This window comes from Mobula birostris, chromosome 22 (genome assembly GCF_030028105.1).
Source record: "Mobula birostris isolate sMobBir1 chromosome 22, sMobBir1.hap1, whole genome shotgun sequence".
Lineage (NCBI taxonomy): Eukaryota > Metazoa > Chordata > Chondrichthyes > Myliobatiformes > Myliobatidae > Mobula > Mobula birostris.
The window spans coordinates 48,572,590-48,591,958 of NC_092391.1; the positions used below are offsets into that span (position 1 = coordinate 48,572,590).

The following is a 19,369-nucleotide window of genomic DNA, read 5'->3' on the forward strand; positions in this document are numbered from 1 at the left end:
GTTCCTAAAGCGTTGAGCATTACGGTGTATTCAAGCAACCATTGAGAGAAAGGAATATCTGTGAGAGCCGCAGCCCAGAAATAAGCCCTTCAAGCCCAAGCTGGCCTTTTCGCTCATCCACACTAATCCCATTTGTCTGCATTAAACCCATATCCTTATGCCCATTGAAGTATCTTCTAAATGTCCTTTAATTATACTACTTGTACCTGATTCCATCACCACCTCTAGCAGCAGGTTCCAGATATGAATCACACTCTGTTTAAAAAAAAACTTACCCCTCAGTTCCACTTTAAAACTTCTTCCTTTCACCTTAAACCTATGCTGTTTTATTTTCTAACATCTATCACAGGAAAAAGGCTACCTATCCTATCCATACCTCTCAAAATCTTATCCGATTCTATCAATTTACCCCCTCAACCTCCTTCACTCCAGGGAAACCAAGCTCAGCCTATTTGACCTCTAAAATCCTCCAATCCAAATGACATCCTTGTGAATCTCCACTGCATTCTCTCCAATCTCATCTCATCCATTACCTACACTATCTACACACACAACAAAAGGAAGTCTTCAAAGCACAACTTCAAACTCACCTTGTTTAAAAGAAAAGTTTTTGGAATGATTAAGCTCTCTTCAAAATTTGCGTTCAAGATTTGTAATCTTCAAAGTTTGCAAGGGAAACATTCAAAGTAGATTTATCATTGAAGTATGTATACTTTATACAGCCTTGAGATTCATGTCCTTACAGACAGCCACAAAACAATGAAACTCAACAGAACCCACTAAAACAAAAGACGACCGTCTTCTTTTGAAGCGCAAAGTGCAGAGAGAAAAACACAAACCGTGCAAACAATGAAAGTAAGCAAATAGCATTCAGATGGGAAGTTCACGAAAGGAAATCCACAGCAGCCCATTAGTTGCAGGCCACAGCCTCAGTTCAGTGCAGAGATGAGTAAACATGGCAGAGTAGCGAGCTGAACTGACATGTCCCTCGTCACCGGGCCTGAAAACCTGACCTTTCCAATCCTGCCCAGCGCTTAAATCGTACAAACCTCGGGTCATTCCTCACTCTCGTACCTGGGCCTTGCCACTTTGATAAGCCCTGCCCATCTATCCAGCCATTCCCAGCCTTTCCAACTCGGTTCAGCGCTTAGATTGATCAAACCTCTCCAGCCCGGGCTCTGCCATGACTCTGTCTCACCTCGGTTGTACTGCATTGATTTGCCTCCAAGTCTACTCCACCAATGAGATCAACTCACAACAGGAAGATTTATCATATGATGGAGGGGCTTTCTGGTGGATGAAGACTCCATCTCTTTATGACACCAGTGGCAGGATTTATACCCAGGGTGGTCTAGCTGGTTGGTTATTTTGTGTTCATCTCTGTAACATTGGGATAGCAATGTCTGACAATGGTTACTGTGTCATCAACAGGATACCTGGAGGAGAGTGGGCAGTACGCAATGGCTCAATCCTATTGGATGCCATCCGACAGACATGGTGGGTGATGCAGTTGGACAAGTTATTGAATTAGATGCTAAGTTAGGAGACCAGTTGAAAACAGGAAGAGAAATCTATAACTAATAAGCATAAATAAGAAGTCTGAAAAATAATATATTAGTGTTTTAAATCACCAATGTGCCTACCACAAATATTTTCAAAGCAAAAGAATTTCAAAGGTGGTTTGTTTTGAATTTGTCTCCATGCAGACATCCTAGATTCAAGACAGCCACCCAAGATTCTCAGTTTTCTTTCAATATTTTAAATTAATTTTGAAGAGAGTTTTACTATTCCAAAACACGAAAATCTAGATTTATTTCCTCAAGTTCATGTATCACTCAGCAAGAAGTACCAGTTGCCATAGTCATCCCTTGTAATAATGTCAAATAAGTCCTAATACATCAAAAAGTTTCAGTCCACTGTCTGAAGACAAATTTTATTGCAAGCATTCAAGCCGTTTTGGAAAGTATTACCCGTTGATTCTGCAGAATTCTATCTGGTCTGACAAAAGTTTAAATCACACATGCAGATCGTTCAAATATTAATCTTGAACTGAAAATGAAAGGTACATAAAAGTTTCTACTTACTGTTAACATGTGTGATTTGACATATCACCTTCAAGATTATTTCTATGGGTGTCATTGTGTTATCAGTTGTGATTACCTCCATTTTAAGGCAAAATTATCAATCCCTCAGTGGCTCAGTGACAGCACTTTGTGTGAAATAGATGGTGACTCCAGCAGGAGAATATGTGTTTCTGATGTCAGGGCTCAGTTATGATAAATTACTCAGCCGTGTGCTCTGTCCTACACGGGGGAAGTACTGCAACAGTTGATACCAAGTTTGATATACAATATCAACCACTCTATTAAAAGATGATCCAAATCTAACTGTGAACATTTAGAAATTGGCTGAGTTGTCTGATTTCAGTGTAAGCTAACCTTCTGAATCAGTGTGATCAGAGTGAATGAAATTTTGGCAGAGCTGGCCAGATGCTGGTTTGCCTACCTTGGATAAGTTGGACTTGGACCTTACGATCCACCTCGTTATAATCTTGCACCTTATTGTTTACCTGCACTGCACTCTCTCTGTAGCTGTATCTTTATTCGGTACTGTTATTGTTTTACTTTGTTCTGTCTTGATGCACCGTGTAAGGATCGGATCTGTTTGAACATTTTACAAGACAGACTTTTCATTGTACCTCAGCATGTGACAATAATAAACCAGCACCAATTCCACTGGAAACGATCAGTCGACGTTTCGGGCCGGAACCCTTCGTCAGGACTGTAGGGGGAAGGGGCAGAGGCCCTATAAAGAAGGTGGGGGGAGGGTGGGAAGGAGAAGGCTGGTAGGTTCCAGGTGAAAAACCAGTAAGGGGAAAGATAAAGGGGTGGGGAAGGGAGGCAGGGAGGTGATGGGCAGGAAAGGTGGAGAAAGAATAGGGGAAAACACAATGGGTAGTAGAAGGAGGCGGGACCATGAGGGAGGTGGTAGGCAGCTATTATTTTGTGTTTACCAATTCCACTGCTCCCTCATGACTGAGAATGTGCAGAAAACAAACACCTAGGATTGTAAACTTAGCAATAATTATATAACTAATGAAATCGGTCAACTCTTTCTTGTGGCAAGTTGACAGTACAAGTCTCAAGGCCACTTGTATTGACGAGTCACTTTAATGTGAAAACTCCACCCTCACTCTTCTTTAGAATGCTAGAAAGACAATTTGCCATTGGGTTTTTTTTCCTGCTGTAGCATGCAAAGCTGACATGTGCAGTGCAAACGTGGATGAAAAATAACACGCACGTTCTGATGTCAGAATGTGCAAAGTACAAGGTTTTATTTTTGAGAAACACAAGGGGATATAGCATTCGGTATATATTGTAATACTGTATTCTCACCAACGGTAGAAGGGTGACCTCCAGTGTGTCGGAGTGCCCTCAGTCATCGACGTCAGGTATTGCAACACACTAAGGGTTACTCTCATTGGAAACCAGTTTACATACAGCAGACTCCATTCCAGTTCGATCCCTGACAAGCCGTTACAATTTTTAAAATGCTACCGTCAAAATACATTAAATAAGATCAAGCTCATGTTCAAGCAACATTTCTTTAACAACACTGATTTGATCTTAACAGGGTTCAACTGGACGTACAGAATGAAGATACATTTAATTGTTTTACAATATTAATAACTTCCTAAAAGGCCTACGTCATCAGGATTCTTTCCGTGGCTTGGGAGCTGCACTTTGCTGTAAAGGTTGTGCTGGGATCGGTCTCCCTGCTATAGTACAGCTCTGGTTACATCAATGGGGGCAGGTCAGGTTCTGCCACCAATTAAAAACGTGGATAGTTTCTTGACTGCTTCAAAAGATTTAAGAGCAATATTTCTCTGTGTTCACTGATTTTTAGTGGGAGGACAGACCAGGGTACAAAGCACCAAAGGCTGCCTGGCAGTCACATCCATTTTATTGGTAGAATTGTCAAAGTGAGGAACCCAGACTTTCAGGCAAAGGTCAGATTTCAGGGACAGTCAAAAAAGTCATTCTGCATCTTCAAGGAATCTGAATTTCCTAAGTCCAATGGTCTATATTTGCCATGTGCTGTTGGGAAGAAATCTGTTGCTATGGTAACCCTTAGCTAAGGCCTGCTCTTAAGATGACACAGCCCCTTTAAAATGACAACTCAACCCTAACTATTTTTAGGAATGCTAGAAAGACCACTTGGCATCAGAGTACGTTCCATGCTCAAGGAACCAAAAATTACCTCATGCCATTGCAATACCCATCTCGTTTCCGTTCAAGAAATAATGCTGTACTTCAGTTCAAGAAATTTATTGTTTGCTGTGATAGACAGCCCTTTTTACTTTGCAACCAATTTACAATAGATATTTTTTCCCAGTAAACTTTATTTAATCAGTCATGCATGAATGATATAAAAAGGATCTATTCAAACATTCCAAAAAATTCCAAGTTTTCTTTTTGGCTAACTACTTCCCACATGGAAGTTTTTTTTCATAGAGAGGAAGAAATATAAAAAGACACAGCAGGGCAAGAGGTTAATACAATATTCAGGCGAGGGGCATGACATGCAATTCCTCAAAGTTGCATCAAACAAAAGTTGCAGTGCGTAACAATATTTCTTTCCCAATTATAATTAGGGTTGTGCCCTTTTGGTATGAGTGTAAACCATCAATAAAAGACATAAGAACAGTTCGGCAAATGCATCTTTATATAATTTCAAAACATTCATACATTTTCAACATAGTAGTTAATGCAACAAAGCCAGATAACTATATCTTTTTTAAAGATTTGCAGAAGTTTTGTTTAAAAATTGTGCAAATTAGAAACACATGAAGCATGTGAAATTTTACTCCTAAGATTTATTTAATTCAAGGGTTCTGCCTCGTACAAAATATAACTGTAGAAACTGCAGAAATTCAAAGTTTGGCTGATAAATATTATTCAGGCAGCAAACTAGTCAACCACACGACCTGATTGGCTCCAGTCAATTGTAGGGTTGGAATTAATTAGCTTTCCCAACACTGTTTTAAATATAAAGTTGTTGCAACAAACTCCCAAATTTATATCAAAGTGTTTTTTTTCCAAAATGAACAGCTGATGAATACATTGTATCAAAAAATGGTACTGTACCAGGATAAACAATATTTCATGCACATAGTTCTATTACATGCTCACATTATTTCATCAAAGTACAACCATAAGTAAACTGAACTCTGGATGTGAAAATAGTTCGGTGGATCTTGTTTTTGGCAACCTGCTGTAATGAATGGAAGGAAAGAAAGGGTGCAGTTTGATAAAGCGGTGTGTACGCTGCACGTAGAAAAGGTGGGGAGGCCACAGGTAACGTTTCGGCACCGAACTAACAAATGTTTCCATTTCCATTTTATTCAGTTGTCCTTTGTTTACCCAGAGCAGCCCCACAATACTGACTTGGGAGAGAGTGATTTTAAATGGAGGTGCTGACACTTCCGCCTAATGTTGTGGAACCCAGACAGAAAGTCCTCAGTCACAAATGAGCTCGGATGTCACATCATCAATTTATCACTTGTGGAAGTACGGGAGAGCTTATCTACTGTTTTTGGAAAAAAAAATTTCCAACCCTTCTGCGGAGACATAGTCCTATAATTAATGAGTACAATGGTGCATGCATTATTCAAGGTGTATGCTTGACTTAAAAAGTCCTGTGAAACATTCCAGGAATAATTGTATTAATATACATACTCCCTCCCACCCCTACAGAGTCAATAATTGGTTTTCTTCAAAATTGTGTTGTGCCTTTATTATAAGGAAAGGTATAAAACTTTTGGTCACTATCATGCTGAGGCCTGAAAATGGAAAATTCAGCAGTTAAAGCTACAGAATGAATTATTTTAGTGTTTTTGCCTGACAAGTATCATGTTGCATAGCCTTCCTGACAAATATCCCGGTTTCCTCCCTCACTGTTTAACTCTTCAAAGTGCACATTTTGTAGGCTATTTCCACCTGGTATTTTTTTTTAATGATTTACACAACGAAGAAAGCACATAATGTTTTCTCATGTATCCTTACAACATAGAAACTACACACCATAAAACATGTGCTGAGAACCTCCACAACCAAGTTTAAAAAGATGGGCTATGCACTGTGAATGTGAAAGACATGACGCTGTGCTGGTTTGCACCCTTTCACTTTTGTCTTCCTGTTACCAACTTCAGAAAAAGTTTAAAGCCCAGATTTGCTCATCAACACCAAATAAAGTCTGTTGGCTTTGTGTTTCAAATTTTATTTTTGCAATAAGTCATTCAAGTCTGGTTACCAAGGTATGATTTGTAGATCTTTTGCTTGAAGCCACCAATACTTGTCACCTCTGCTTTACAGCCATACCTCCCAGGGTCCCCACTTGCATGTTCAGATGCACAGTAGCAAGTGGCTGAATCTTCTCTAATGAGTTATTTAAAACGTTAGGCACTTGGAATTCAACAGTTGGAGCAACAAATAGAAAGAGTGGAAGGCGATGACAGAACAAAGGCAGGCTAAGTCCTTACATACAAACCTCAACTTATAGCACACTCTAGAAGTGGACTGTGTGAAGCTCCTGCAATTACAGGAAGTTACTTACAGGAGATCTGATAAAATGATGGATTGTGCGGCCTGGATCGCAAATCACATTAATGCTACCACGAGTGGGAAAAGGATACAATGGAGAACAAAACAAGGAGAATTTTTAAGGAAGTGTGAAAAGCAGCACAAAGAAAGGCCTCTGGACCTGGAAAAAAAACAGTGCCGACAGTTCCACAGCCCAAACCTGAACAGGTCAGGAAACATCGTGTTAGTGGATGGGAACACTGCAGAGATGTCGAGACGTAGTGCAGTACTAGAGCAGAAATTTGTTTACTGGCTCCATTCAAGACATTTTAATCTCTGTTATTGACATCAAGTCCTACATTTAAAAGCTTTTGCAGTCAGCATCAGTCTCTCGATATGCATTAAAATATCCTCTCCCACTTTTCCCTCCGGCTGCCCTCCTCTGGCATCCAAAAGTCTGTGATGAAAGCCGACCCCGCCCTCTCACAACTTGTGCCGTGGACAGGCAATCTCCTTCACCACTTGTCCAGAGGTAACCAAGAGCCGGCTATCATAACTTCATCAGGTCTTTTTCACTTTTATTTACATATTTATATAATAAATTTGGCATCTGTTGTTTTCTGAAATAGCCAATGTAGGGAGAGATAGAAAAACGTGTTCTCTAGGATGAAACAGTCATTAGTTTTCTTCGCTTCAAGTGAACCACTTTTCACTTGCAAATTCAGTGCAAAAACAAGTTGAAGCAATCTTTTAAATAAAAATCAGATTCCTGGAACCATTTCCAGTTTCCAGATCCCCACAAATGCTGCATATGAACACACACACACACACACTCTGAGCTCTGACAGAACACCCTGCCGATGATAAAACTCATCACGTTAATGCATAATCAGTAATAGCCTTGCTTGACTGCCATACTAGCACCAGTCATCCTCGTCTGTCTCCCGGTAACACTTGCGCTCCCCTGCACCTGTGCCCGGCCCCGTGCTCATTCCCAGATTGCAATGGTAACCGTTCGGGACCCGGCGGCTCTGCTGAGGCTGGGACGTGAGAGACATGATGCAGGAAGTCCGGGGGGACCGGCCGGTGGTCGTGGCCATGGCCACCTCGAAGGTCAGAGTTTCTTCCAGCAGCTCCTGGCCATCGCTACCGCAGCTGCCGCGGTGCCCCAGGTAGGGATCGGAGCTGATGCGCGTCACCGTCGGCTGCCTGCCGTCACCGCTGCCGTGGGGCTGGCTCTGGAGGTGGTTGTGCTCGGATCGCCCGCGGCTCAGTCTCCCCGGGGAGCTCGGGGGCGGCATACCGTGTAGGTGGTTGAAATAAGCCGGAGAGGAGTTGGCGGTCTTGTAGGTGATGCTGGGGCGCGGTGTGAGCGGGGTTGGAGGCAGCTGCCTGCGGCCACGACATGGGGTGCTAGCTCCAGAGGCTGTCTGCATAGGGCTGTCATTAACGGAACCACTGCCCTACATGAAAAGTGGAACAAAGCAATTCAAAGGACAAACTGATGCACACACAGAGGAAAACAAAAAATAAACACAAAGCATCAACAGAAAAGAACATTGAGCCACACGAGAACAAAAAGGGCAAAAGTTCAGACAAAGCACCAAAAATGTAAAGGATGAGGCAAAATACACAGAGATGCGGAGAAAATTGGGGGAAAATGTTTATCATGAGTGGCAAAATCAACGACTGAAGAAGTAGGTAAAATTTCAGCAGCATTTGGCATTAAATATATAAAGTAGAAGCCTAGAATAGGAAAAAGAGTGCATATGTAGTTAGTTAATGCATCACAACAAAGATTTCAGTCAATTCATTACAGTTAATTATATATGTGTGTGTGCATGTGTATACACATATATATATTTAATACTTAATTACTTTCATTAGATAAAAAAGATAAGTTATTTTTATTCAATACCAGAAAAAAGAGATATATTTCTCCAGAGATGTTCATCCCAATTTTTTTAGTTATTGCTAAAAGAATGGCAATTTTATCCCTAGGAATGGTGTGAAGAGCGGATTTTCACTGTACCTGTGCATACATGTACTTGTGAATATGACAATAAAAACAACTTTAAGATTAACTAGTAGCTGAGAGATAATAAAAGTTATAACGTCATGACACTCTTTATTATCTCAATAATTAGAGGGAGAACTTGATAGTTTTACTACTTGGAGAAGTTTGCGTTCAAATGCATTGGCAGAATAATTTAGAGTTGTCTTCAGTTCATTTTAAAAAGTGATGGGCAAAAATTGAGCCTGGTTTAATATTCCAGTCCTTACATAATCTTCTTCCAACCACTGATTCACTGTTCTTACTTGGCATTTAATTATAACTGCTCTTATTCCAAATGTGCAAGATGTACCTCTTTGTCACTGACCAAGGCAAAAGTCCCTAAAATATGCCATGTCAGGTGCAGTCAAATCATACATTTTTCTCAAGGTGATATTTATTGTAAATCATAGCTTAAACAGTTTTGTCCTTTGCTAAAGGTGTCCTTGATGATATCTGAATCAATCGGGAAAGGTTTGGATTAAGAGTTTCTTCATTGAGTCTTTTTAATCATTGAGGTTTGGGTTTAGAATTATAAACATTTGGTGAATTAAGAAAGCAAGAAATACAGGAAAGCAAAAAATGAGTTATAAAATAATTAATGTTCATATTTTAATCATTATGTCCATAACATTGGTGAAGGAAAGTTATGCCTTAATGCGATTAAAATGCTTTAAAATAAAAGTTGAAACTTTGCTCATTTCAGCAAATTTAAGCTTTCAATTGTTTAAGAAACACATGAGAAAGGATGAATATTAAATTGAATAAATTTTTCCCTTACATTAAGGGGGAAAAAAACAAAACTCTACTTTATCAATAAGATTATGTGAATGTGACTGATTTACATGAAGCTTATAGTACAGAAACAAGCCTTTCAGCCAAGAGACTGCACCAGCCAGCAAGCACTTGGCAGCACAGGTTGATAAGGTGGTGAATTAGGTAAATAAGTATTTTATAGATCAGGGCATAGAATATAAAAGTTGGTATGTTGTGTTGCAACTTTACAAACCAGTGGTTAGGCCAGACTTGCAGTATTGTGTACAGTTCTGGTCACCACACTATAGGGAGGATCTGTTCGCACTGGACAGATTGCAGAGAAAATTCACCAGGATGTTCCCTGGATTGTATTAACAGAGGATCAGCACTGACTAAGGGTATATAAACCTCTAAGAGGCAGAGACAGGGTAGAGAGAATCTTTCTCCCATCAGAAACAAGAGCTATCAAAAACAAGAGGTGATAGGTTTAAGGTGAGAGGAAGGAGTTTTAAAAGGGATATGAGGAGAAAGTTTTTTTTTAAACTGAGAGTGGTTGATACCTGGAACTGACTGACAGAGGAGATAGTGGATTCATCAACAATCACTTTATTTAATATGCCTTATGTCACCTTCACCACCCTATTGAGCTGTGTTGCAACTTTTGAGCTTGAACTCCAAGCTCCCTCCGATCATCCACACTTAGCACCCTGTGTGTGTCCTACCCGTGCCTGACTCCCAAAATGTTGGGTCTAACACACCTGTTGGGACTAAATTCCACCTGTGAACACAGCATCCATCTTTCAACTTGATGAACATCCTGCTCTAGCCTTAGCAATAACTTCTTCCACTATTCACGAGACTAACAATCAGAATCAGGTTTAATATCACTGGCATCTGTCGGGAAATGTGATGTTTTGCGGCGGCAGTACATTGCAATACATAATAATAACTATAAATTACAATAATTATATATTAAAAAGAAACTTAAATAGGTAGTGCAAGGAGAGCGGGAAAATACTAGGTAGTGTTCATAGGTTCATTGAGCAGACTCTGATGCTGTTGCTCAGTAGCAGAGAGGTGACAAGTGTTGATAGGAGATTCCCTAGTCAGACGAAGAGAGACGAGGTTCTGTGGGTGTGATAGAGACACCTAGATGGTATGTTGCCTGCCTGATGCTAGGGTCAAAGAAGTCTTGCATTCTCAAGGGTGAAGGTGTGCTGTCAGAGATTTTGGTGCATATTGGCACCAATGACAAAGTGAGGAGGTCCTGAAGAGAGATTTTAGGGAACTACGTCGAAAGATGAGAAACAGGACCTTCAGGGTAGTAATCTCTGGATTGCTGCCTGTGCCATGCACCAGTGAGGGTAGGAACAGGATGATTTGGCAGGTGAATGTGTGGCTGAGGAACTGGTGCAGGGGGCAGGGGTTCCGATTTATGAATTATTGGGATCTCTTCTGGGGAAGATATGACCTGTACAAAAGGGACGGGTTACACACTTGAACTAAAGGGGGTCCAATATCCCTGCAAGCAGATTGACGAGAGATGTTCGGGAGGGTTTAAACTAAGTTGGCAGGGGGATGAGAACGGGAGTGATAGTGCCGAAGATGAGGTAGCTGGTTTACAAACAGAGGCAATGTGTAGTGAGGAGAGCTATGACAGGGAAGATTGCAGTCAACAGGATGATTTGCAACGTAAAAGGCAGACAAAATCAAAAAGGGTGAATACAGGACTGAAGGTGTTATAATTGAATGCGCGCAGTATATGGAATAAGGTATATGAACTTGCAGCACAGTTACAGATTGGCATGTATGATGTTGTAGGCATCACTAAATCATGGCTGAAAGAAGGTTATAGCTGGGAGCTTAATATCCAAGGATACACAACGTATCGAAAGGACAGGCAGGAAGGCAGAGAAGGCAGCATTCATCTGCTGGTAAAAAGTGAAATCAAATCATTAGAAAGAGTTGACATAGGGTCAGAAGGTGTTGAATCATTGTGGATAGAGCTAAGGAACTGCAAATGTAAAAAGGTCCTGATGGAAGTTGTATACAAACCCCCAAACAGTGGTAAGGATGTGGTCTACAAATTACAATGGGAGATAGAAATTGCATGGACAATGTTACAATAGTCATGGGAGATTTCAACAGGCAAGTAGATTGGGAAAATCACATTGGTGCTGGATTCCAGGAGGGGGAATTTCTAGAGTGACTACGAAATGGCATTTTAGAGCAACTCATGGTTGAGCCCATCAGGGGATCAGCTATTAATAGAGAGCTTAAGGTAAAGGAGTTCTTAGGGATAAGTGATTATAATATGATCGAAATCATGAAATTTGAGAAGGAGAAGCTAAAGTCAGATGTATCAGTATTACAATGGAATAAAGGGAATTACAGAGGCACAAGAGAGGAGTTGGCCAGAATTGATTGGAAAAGAACACTGGCAGAGCAGCAATGGCTGGAATTTCAGGAAGCAATTTGGAAGGCTCAGGATATATACATCCCAAAGAGGAAGAAGTATTCTAAAGGCAAGATGATACGACCGTGGCCAACAAGAGAAGTCAAAGCCAACATAAAAGTTGAAGAGAGGGCACACAATAGAGCAAAATTAGTGAGAAGTTAGAGGATTGGGAAGCTTTTAAAAACCAACAGAAGGCAACTAAAAAGTTATTAAGAAGTTAAAGATGGAATACAAAATTAAGCTAGCCAACAATATTAAAGAGGATACCAAAAGTTTCTTCAGATACATAAAGTGTAATTGAGAAATGAGAGTGAATATTGGATCATTGGAAACAATGCTAGATAGGCAGTAATGGGGGACAGGAAATGGACGGTGAACTGAATAAGTATTTTGCATCAGTCTTCACTGTGGTAGACACTAGCAATTTGGTGGACGTTTCACGTGTCAGGGGTCATGAGGTGTGTGAAGTTACCACAAAGAGAGAAGATTCTTGGGAAACTGAAGGTTCTGAAGGTAAATAAGTCACTTGGACCAGATGGTGTACACTACAGAGTTCTGAAAGAGGTGGCTGAAGAGATTGTGGAGGCATTAGTAATGATCTTCCAAGAATCACTAGATTCTGGTATGGTTCTGGAAGACAGTAAAATTGCAAATGATATTCCTCTCTTTAAGAAGGGAGAGAGGAGGAAGAAAGGAAACTATAGGCCAATTAGTCTGACTTCAGTGGCTGGGAAGATGCTGGACTTGAAAATTAAGGGTACTTGGAAACACGTGATAAAATAGGCCATAGTTAGCATGGTTTCCTCAAGAGAAAATCTTGCCTGACAAATCTGGTGAAATTCTTTGAAGAAATATCAAGCAGGATAGACAAAGGAGAATCAGTTGATGTCGTGCACCTGGATTTTCAAAAGGCCTTTGACAAAGTTGCCATACATGAGGCTGCTGTGAAGAAATGCTGTGTGTGTGATTTCAGGCCCTGTACCTCCTCCTTAATGGTATCAGTGAGAAGAGGGCATGTCCTAGGTGATGGGGTTCTTAATGATGAATGCCATCTTTTTGTGGCATCGCCTTTTGAAGGCATTTTGGATGATGGGGAGATTAATGCCCATGATGGAGCTGGCTGAGTTTGCAACTTTCTGCAGGTTTTTCCAATCCTGTGCAGTAACCTGTCCAGCCCAGGTGGTGATGCAAAGAGTTAGAGTGCTCCCTACGGTATCTCTGTAGAAATTTTCGAGTCTTTGGTGGCTGTGCCAAACATGTCCCCTTACCTGAGAAATTACCTAGGATTACTCATAGCCCTCTATTTTTCTGAGCTCCATATACCTGTGCAGGAGTCTCTTAAAAGACCCTATTGTATCCACCTCCACCACCATCACCTGTAGCCCATTCCACGTACTCACCATTCTCTGTGTAAAAAACCTACCCCTGATATCTACTCTGTATCTACTTCCAAGCACCTTAAAACTGTGCCCTCTCGTGCTAGCCATTTCAGCCCTGGGAAAAAGCCTCTGACTATCCACACGATCAATGCCTCTCATCATCTTACACACCTCTATCAGGTCACCTGTCATCCTCTGTCGCTCCAAGGGGAAAATGCCGAGTTCACTCAACCTATTCTCATAAGGCATGCTCCCCAATCCAGGCAACATCCTTGTAAATCTCCTCTGCACCCTTTCTATGGTATCCACATCCTTCCTATAGTGAGATGACCAGAACCGAGCACAGTACTCCAAGTAGGGTCTGACCAGGGTCCTGTATAGCTGCAACATTACCCCTCGGTTCCTAAACTTAATCCCACGATTGATGAAGGCCAATGCACCGTATGCCTTCTTAACCACAGAGTCAACCCGTGCAGCAACTTTGAGCATCCTGTGAACTCGGACCCCAAGATCCCTCTGATCCTCCACACTGCCAAGAGTCTTATCATTAATACTATATTCCGCCGTCATATTTGACCTACCAAAATGAACCACCTCACACTTATCTGGGTTGAACTCCATCTGCCACTTCTCAGCCCAGTTTTGCATCCTATCAATGTCCCACTGTAATCTCTGACAGCCCTCCACACTATCCACAACACCTCCAGCCTTTGTGTCATCAGCAAATTTACCAATCCATCCCTCCACTTCATCATCCAGGTCATTTATAAAAATCATGAAGAGAAGGGGTCCCAGAACAGATCCCTGAGGCAGACCACTGATCACTGACCTCCATGCAGAATATGATCTGTCTACAACCACTCTTTGCCTTCTGTGGGCAAGCCAGTTCTGGATCCATAAAACAATGTCCCCTTGGATCCCATGCCTCCTTACTTTCTCAATAAGCCTTGCATGGTGTACCTTGTCAAATGCCTTGCTGAAATCCATATACGCTACATCTACTGCTCTACCGTCATCAATGTGCTTAGTCACATCCTCAAAAAATTCAATCAGGCTCGTAAGGCACGACCTGCCTTTCATAAAGCTATGCTAACTATTCCTAATCATATTATGCCTCTCCAAATGTTCATAAATCCTACCTCTCAGGATCTTCTCCATCAGCTTACCAACCAATGTCGACTGATGTCGACCAATTTGCAGTACAGGTTGAACATTCATGCTGCTGTAGCAATGTAGCACAAACACACAATGGGGACACAGAGTGGGTTCCAAGTCAGCAAGTCAGGCTCCAATATGGAGAGGATGTTCCACTCGTGTGTTAATTAAATGCACAGTCCTCACTTGAGCATGGGAGTTTGCCACGGAAGTCAATAATGGATTCTTTTCCATTGAACTGATGTACTTGTGGGGGAGGTTGCAGGGAAATTACTGGAAAAATGGGATTTGACTGGGAGCCAGCTGGATTGAATGGCCTCCAATGCCATGAGAAAATCTGACTTTGGAAAAGTGTATTTGCAATTTGGAAACAAGGCTTTGCTACTTGCGAAAGCAAGCTGGCGTCTCTAGAAATGATGAGATGGAGGACAGGAAGGAGATAGAGAACTGAGTGCCATGGTGTGAAGACAACTTCTTTCTCAGTGATAGCTAAACAAAAGAGCTGATCATTGACTTTGGGAAGTGGGACAAAGCACATGCCTCTTTATGTATCAATAATATTCAGGTGGCGATGACTGAGAGATACAAGTTCCTAGGTGTAAATTTGTCTTGGCCCTTGCCAAGAAAGCTCACTAGCTCCCCTACTTCCTTAAAAGGTTAAGGAAATTCAGCATGTCCTCAATAGCTTTCACCAATTTTTATAGATGCACGCATTAAAAGCATCCATCACGGATGTGTCACATCTTGTATGGCAACTGTTCTTCCCTCAAGATGCAAAGAAATTGCAGAGTTACAAATGCACCACAAAAACCATCTTCCCCTACTTGTGTGGAATAATTAGTCTGGATGGCACACAGACAAGATCTTTTCACTATGTCTCTGTACGTGTGACAATAATAAGCCAATTTCCGTTAATCCTTGCTCCTGTCCACTTCAGGCTCCAGAGAGTCTGATTGAAGACTGGGGAATCCTTGCTTGCTCCTGCATCTTCCCATCACTCACACTGTGGGGTCAGTTCAGCCTGTACCAATGCCTGCTGAAAGTCAGTCAATCAGTTAAGAATAGGAGACATGTAGGTACATTTGTGCTTTTGTGTGGTTTTTACCATTTCATGATTACTTTGGACAACCCCTGAGATTCACTGAGCTACACAAACCCTGCATAAATGCACATCCTACAACAAGGCATAGAAGTAGAGGTGCAGGTTCAGTGCTCATGTCCATTTCTGCACGCCACACAGTTTCCGGCTTATCAGTTGTCCTCCTTATCAGTTATTTCGTATTTAGCAGAACACATTGGTTAGTGAGATGATGAGTTAATTTTTCCTCACCTGTCTATAGAGCCCCTGCTCTGGACCAGTACTTGGAGATGCAGACCGGCTATGATCAGTTGACTTGGGCTGTGGGGGCTCCCGACTGCCATATCGGTCACAGGAATAGTAACGCTGCTTCTCGATGGATGACGGAGGCTTCCGCTCCTGTGACCTACCGCGCTCACGCTCTTTAGATGACTGATCTCTTGGGTGAGCTGCAGAACTGGGGTCATCCAGTTGGCCTACAAGGTAAGTAGAATGTCAACTACTCTGACCGTCTTCCTCAATAAACAGGGTTTATAGACTTCACTGCTGCTTGAAGGTGGCACACATACCCTAACCCGACTCCAGCAACTGAGCAATACAAACTGCCTCTTGCACCACCATCTTGTGAACCAGATCCCCAGCTATGGGTAAATAGCCCCACTACCTTGTGGGCAGCCTCAGGAGAGACGAAGGCTACAGGAGTAAACCCAGGCAGAATATCTGGAGTGGAGCCCCTAAGGTGGCTGGACATCACTGAACATCTTTCTGGCAGCTCATGCAGCCAAGCTGGTGCCAAACGAATTGCTTTGCTTTCCTTTGGACTACACCAGTAAGGGTAAGAGGGGGACGCTAGACATCCCAGGATCTCCATACCTTCCGGCCAGGCTTGGCCCGTAGCACATACCCATTGTCCTTCGAGGCAACAGATGCCATCAGCACCATTGACCTGTTTCTGATTGTGGGTTTTTTTTAAATCTCTCACCATCTCCACCACACTAGACCAAAGAAAGAGCTCCCTTGACATTTACCTTCCACCCCACCAGCCTTCACATTTAATCTACTATTGTTTAAAATTATGCCAGCTCCAACTTCATCCCACTAAATCTTCACCTCTCTCCATTTCTCAGAGGCCACCAACACTGCGACTCCCTGGTCCGCTCTCCCATTCCAGGGCACTTCCCTGTGTGACTGGAGGAGATGCAGCCCCTGTACTTTCACCTCTTCCCTTCCCACCATCCAGGAACTCAAGCAGCTTTTCCAGGTGAAGAGGTGACTCACTAGTACTTCTTCCAGTCTAGTCTTCTGAACTTGGTGTTCACAGTATAGTCTCCTCTACACTTGGAGAAACGAAACACAAGGCACCCACACTCAATCTGCAGGCGTGATCCTCAGCTGCCTATTGCATTCAGTCTCACTCCCATTGTGACCCATCTGTGTGTGGTCTCCTCCACTGCCGTAGTGAGGCCCAATGTAAACCAGAAAAACAACATCTTCCATCTAGACACTTCACAACACCAAAACACTGAATTTTCCAACCTCACGTAAACTGTTCTCTTGTTTCTTTCCGTTATCATACTTCTGGCTCTCTCGAATCCTGCTTAATCAAAATGCCTCACTTATGACACTATTTGTTCTCTTTCTCACCTGATGGTGTTTACTCCAACTCTGTATGGTCACACCTGGAATCATCTTGTGCTCCTCCCCTCCCCCTGTGTTTATTTTCTGGCTTTTGACCCCTTCCTTTCCAGGCCTGATGGAGGGTCTCTTCACTGAACCATCAACTGTTCACTTCCTTCCACAGATGCTGCCTGATTTGCTGAGTTCCTCCAGCATTTTGTGTGCGTTGTTTCAGGTGATCTTTTGTCTTCCACCTCACTCCTCCCACCTCTCTATGCATTTTTAAACTGTGAACCCGGGACCCAAAACCTTAACTAGTTTCTCTTTCCACAGATGTTGCTTGACGGGTTGCTATTTTTGCTTCCCTTGACTTTCTTCAGGGAAAGTAAATGTTATTATTTAATTGCTTCTTCATATTCAGATCCCAAAGATGGCATGGTTTCAGACCCTTAGGCTATGTCCACACTAGACCGGATAATTTTGAAAACGCCTGTTTCGAGTAAAAATAACAGGCGTCCACACCAAGCATTTTTCAAAATGTCTCCGTCCACATTAGAACAGATATTTGGGCGAATCTCCTCCTACTGGGCATGCGCAGGACACACAGAAAACAAGCGAAGAGGAAACGATATGCTTGGTGCGCGTTTGTCCAGTTACAGACTAGAAAAACTTTAAAGGAAATTGTCAAACGACGGACAGCTGTTGGCTCTCGTGCAGGAGGACTTAAAACTAAAAAAACAACAAATACTGGAGCGTATGGAGGCAACTGACAGGGAGTTCACGGACAGTATGACCCGGCTGACGACGAACATTGAAAAACTGACTAACTCTGTTGCATTAATAAAGCACCTTGTTAAATGTATAAAACATGTCTGCATCAGTGTTATCTTGTATTTCCATACAATGTTACATTAGGCTACACACATCAAAGTTGTTGGTGAACGCAGCAGGCCAGGCAGCGTCTCTAGAAAGAGGTACAGTCGACGTTTCGGGCAGAGACCCTTCGTCAGGACTAACTGAAAGAAGAGCTAGTCATTAGGCTGTTACACATCTATTGTCAGAGAAGTACTTGCATAATTAGGTAAACCACCTTCATACAAGCAAGGACAGAAAACGGGGCAAAGTGCGTATACTTATTTATTCGGTAAGCTATGGGTCAAAGTATTTGGTGAGTATATTTCTAACTCTTCTGGCTTCAGTCTCGTTGCCGTCTGTTCTGAAATTGTTAGGTTGTGTCGGGGTTGCATTCAAGAAAACAATGAAATGCCGCACTGCCGCCATCTGTTCTGGCACGTCATGATGGCGTTTTTAAATAGTCAAAAAAGCTCACTTTACAATTTAACTCTCACGCCTTTCACACCGACTGCGCGTTATAACAGCCGTCCGGCAGTGCTTGCGCAGTATCAAGCAGAAGCAGAAAAAGCATTGTTGTGGTGTTGTCATGACAGCGTTTTTAAATATCTCCGTTTACACCGTCCACACTACAAAGCGCAACAATCGTTTTCAAACTTACACACTCTGGAGTGTTTTAGAAAAGCTCCGTTTTCGGGGGATGAAAACACCGTTTCAATGTGGACAGGGGGTCAAAACGAAGAGAAAAAGCTTTGTTTTCAAAATTATCCAGCGTAGTGTGGACGTAGCCTTAATCTCTGAACTACATCCATTTTAGTTGGACTAGATTATCTTGATACAAAACATGCGTTTAGCACTTAATTAAATGCAGTAGTGTCAACAATAAGGGCCAAAGTTTTAAAAAAGTTGACAGCTCAGGGCTTTCCCAATGTATTCTTCTAACTCAGGAACCTTGGAAGCACTCAGTGCACACTGGAATACAGGATATGTTCCACTCCTTATCTTGGTTATTAAAACTTCCTTTCATATTGTTGAAGGTTTTTAAAATAAAGAAGTACAAGGAGTTTATCATTGTATTGACACTGGCCTTGCCATCCTCTGATATTCTGTAAAGTAGCTCTGTCTCTGAAATGCATGAGTTAGCCTTTAACGTTCACAAAGAGGAGCCATCCACCTATAATTATCTCTTAATGCAAGGTTTCTCTAAAATTGCCTTAGTTTGTGACTTCTGATTTGGTGTCAGTGCTACATGCAACAATGACCCAGCACACCCGAGACTCAACAAAATGCAGATGCTGGAATCTGGAACAACAAAGATGCCAGGAAAAATCTGCCAGTTGGGCAGTAACTGTGGAAAGAAATGGATAGTCAACATTTTGGGTTGAAATGAACGTTCCAGATATCAGGTCTCGAACCAAAACATCGACTGTCTATTTTTCT

The 19,369-nt window shown here is 42.0% G+C and overlaps 1 protein-coding gene across 3 annotated transcripts in view; it reads right to left on the bottom strand.

The window, feature by feature from the left end:
* Positions 1–4,801: 4,801 nt before the first annotated feature.
* Positions 4,802–19,369, bottom strand: part of cacna1ba (calcium channel, voltage-dependent, N type, alpha 1B subunit, a) — a 927,013-nt gene continuing 912,445 nt past the window's right edge. For all 3 annotated transcript variants that reach the window (XM_072240685.1, XM_072240684.1, XM_072240686.1), the window contains 2 exons: positions 15,713–15,936; positions 4,802–8,044 (listed from right to left, as the gene is read on the bottom strand). In XM_072240685.1, the coding sequence (XP_072096786.1) occupies positions 7,499–8,044; positions 15,713–15,936 (770 nt within the window). In that variant the 3' untranslated portion in view covers positions 4,802–7,498. The remainder of the gene's footprint in view (positions 8,045–15,712; positions 15,937–19,369) is intronic.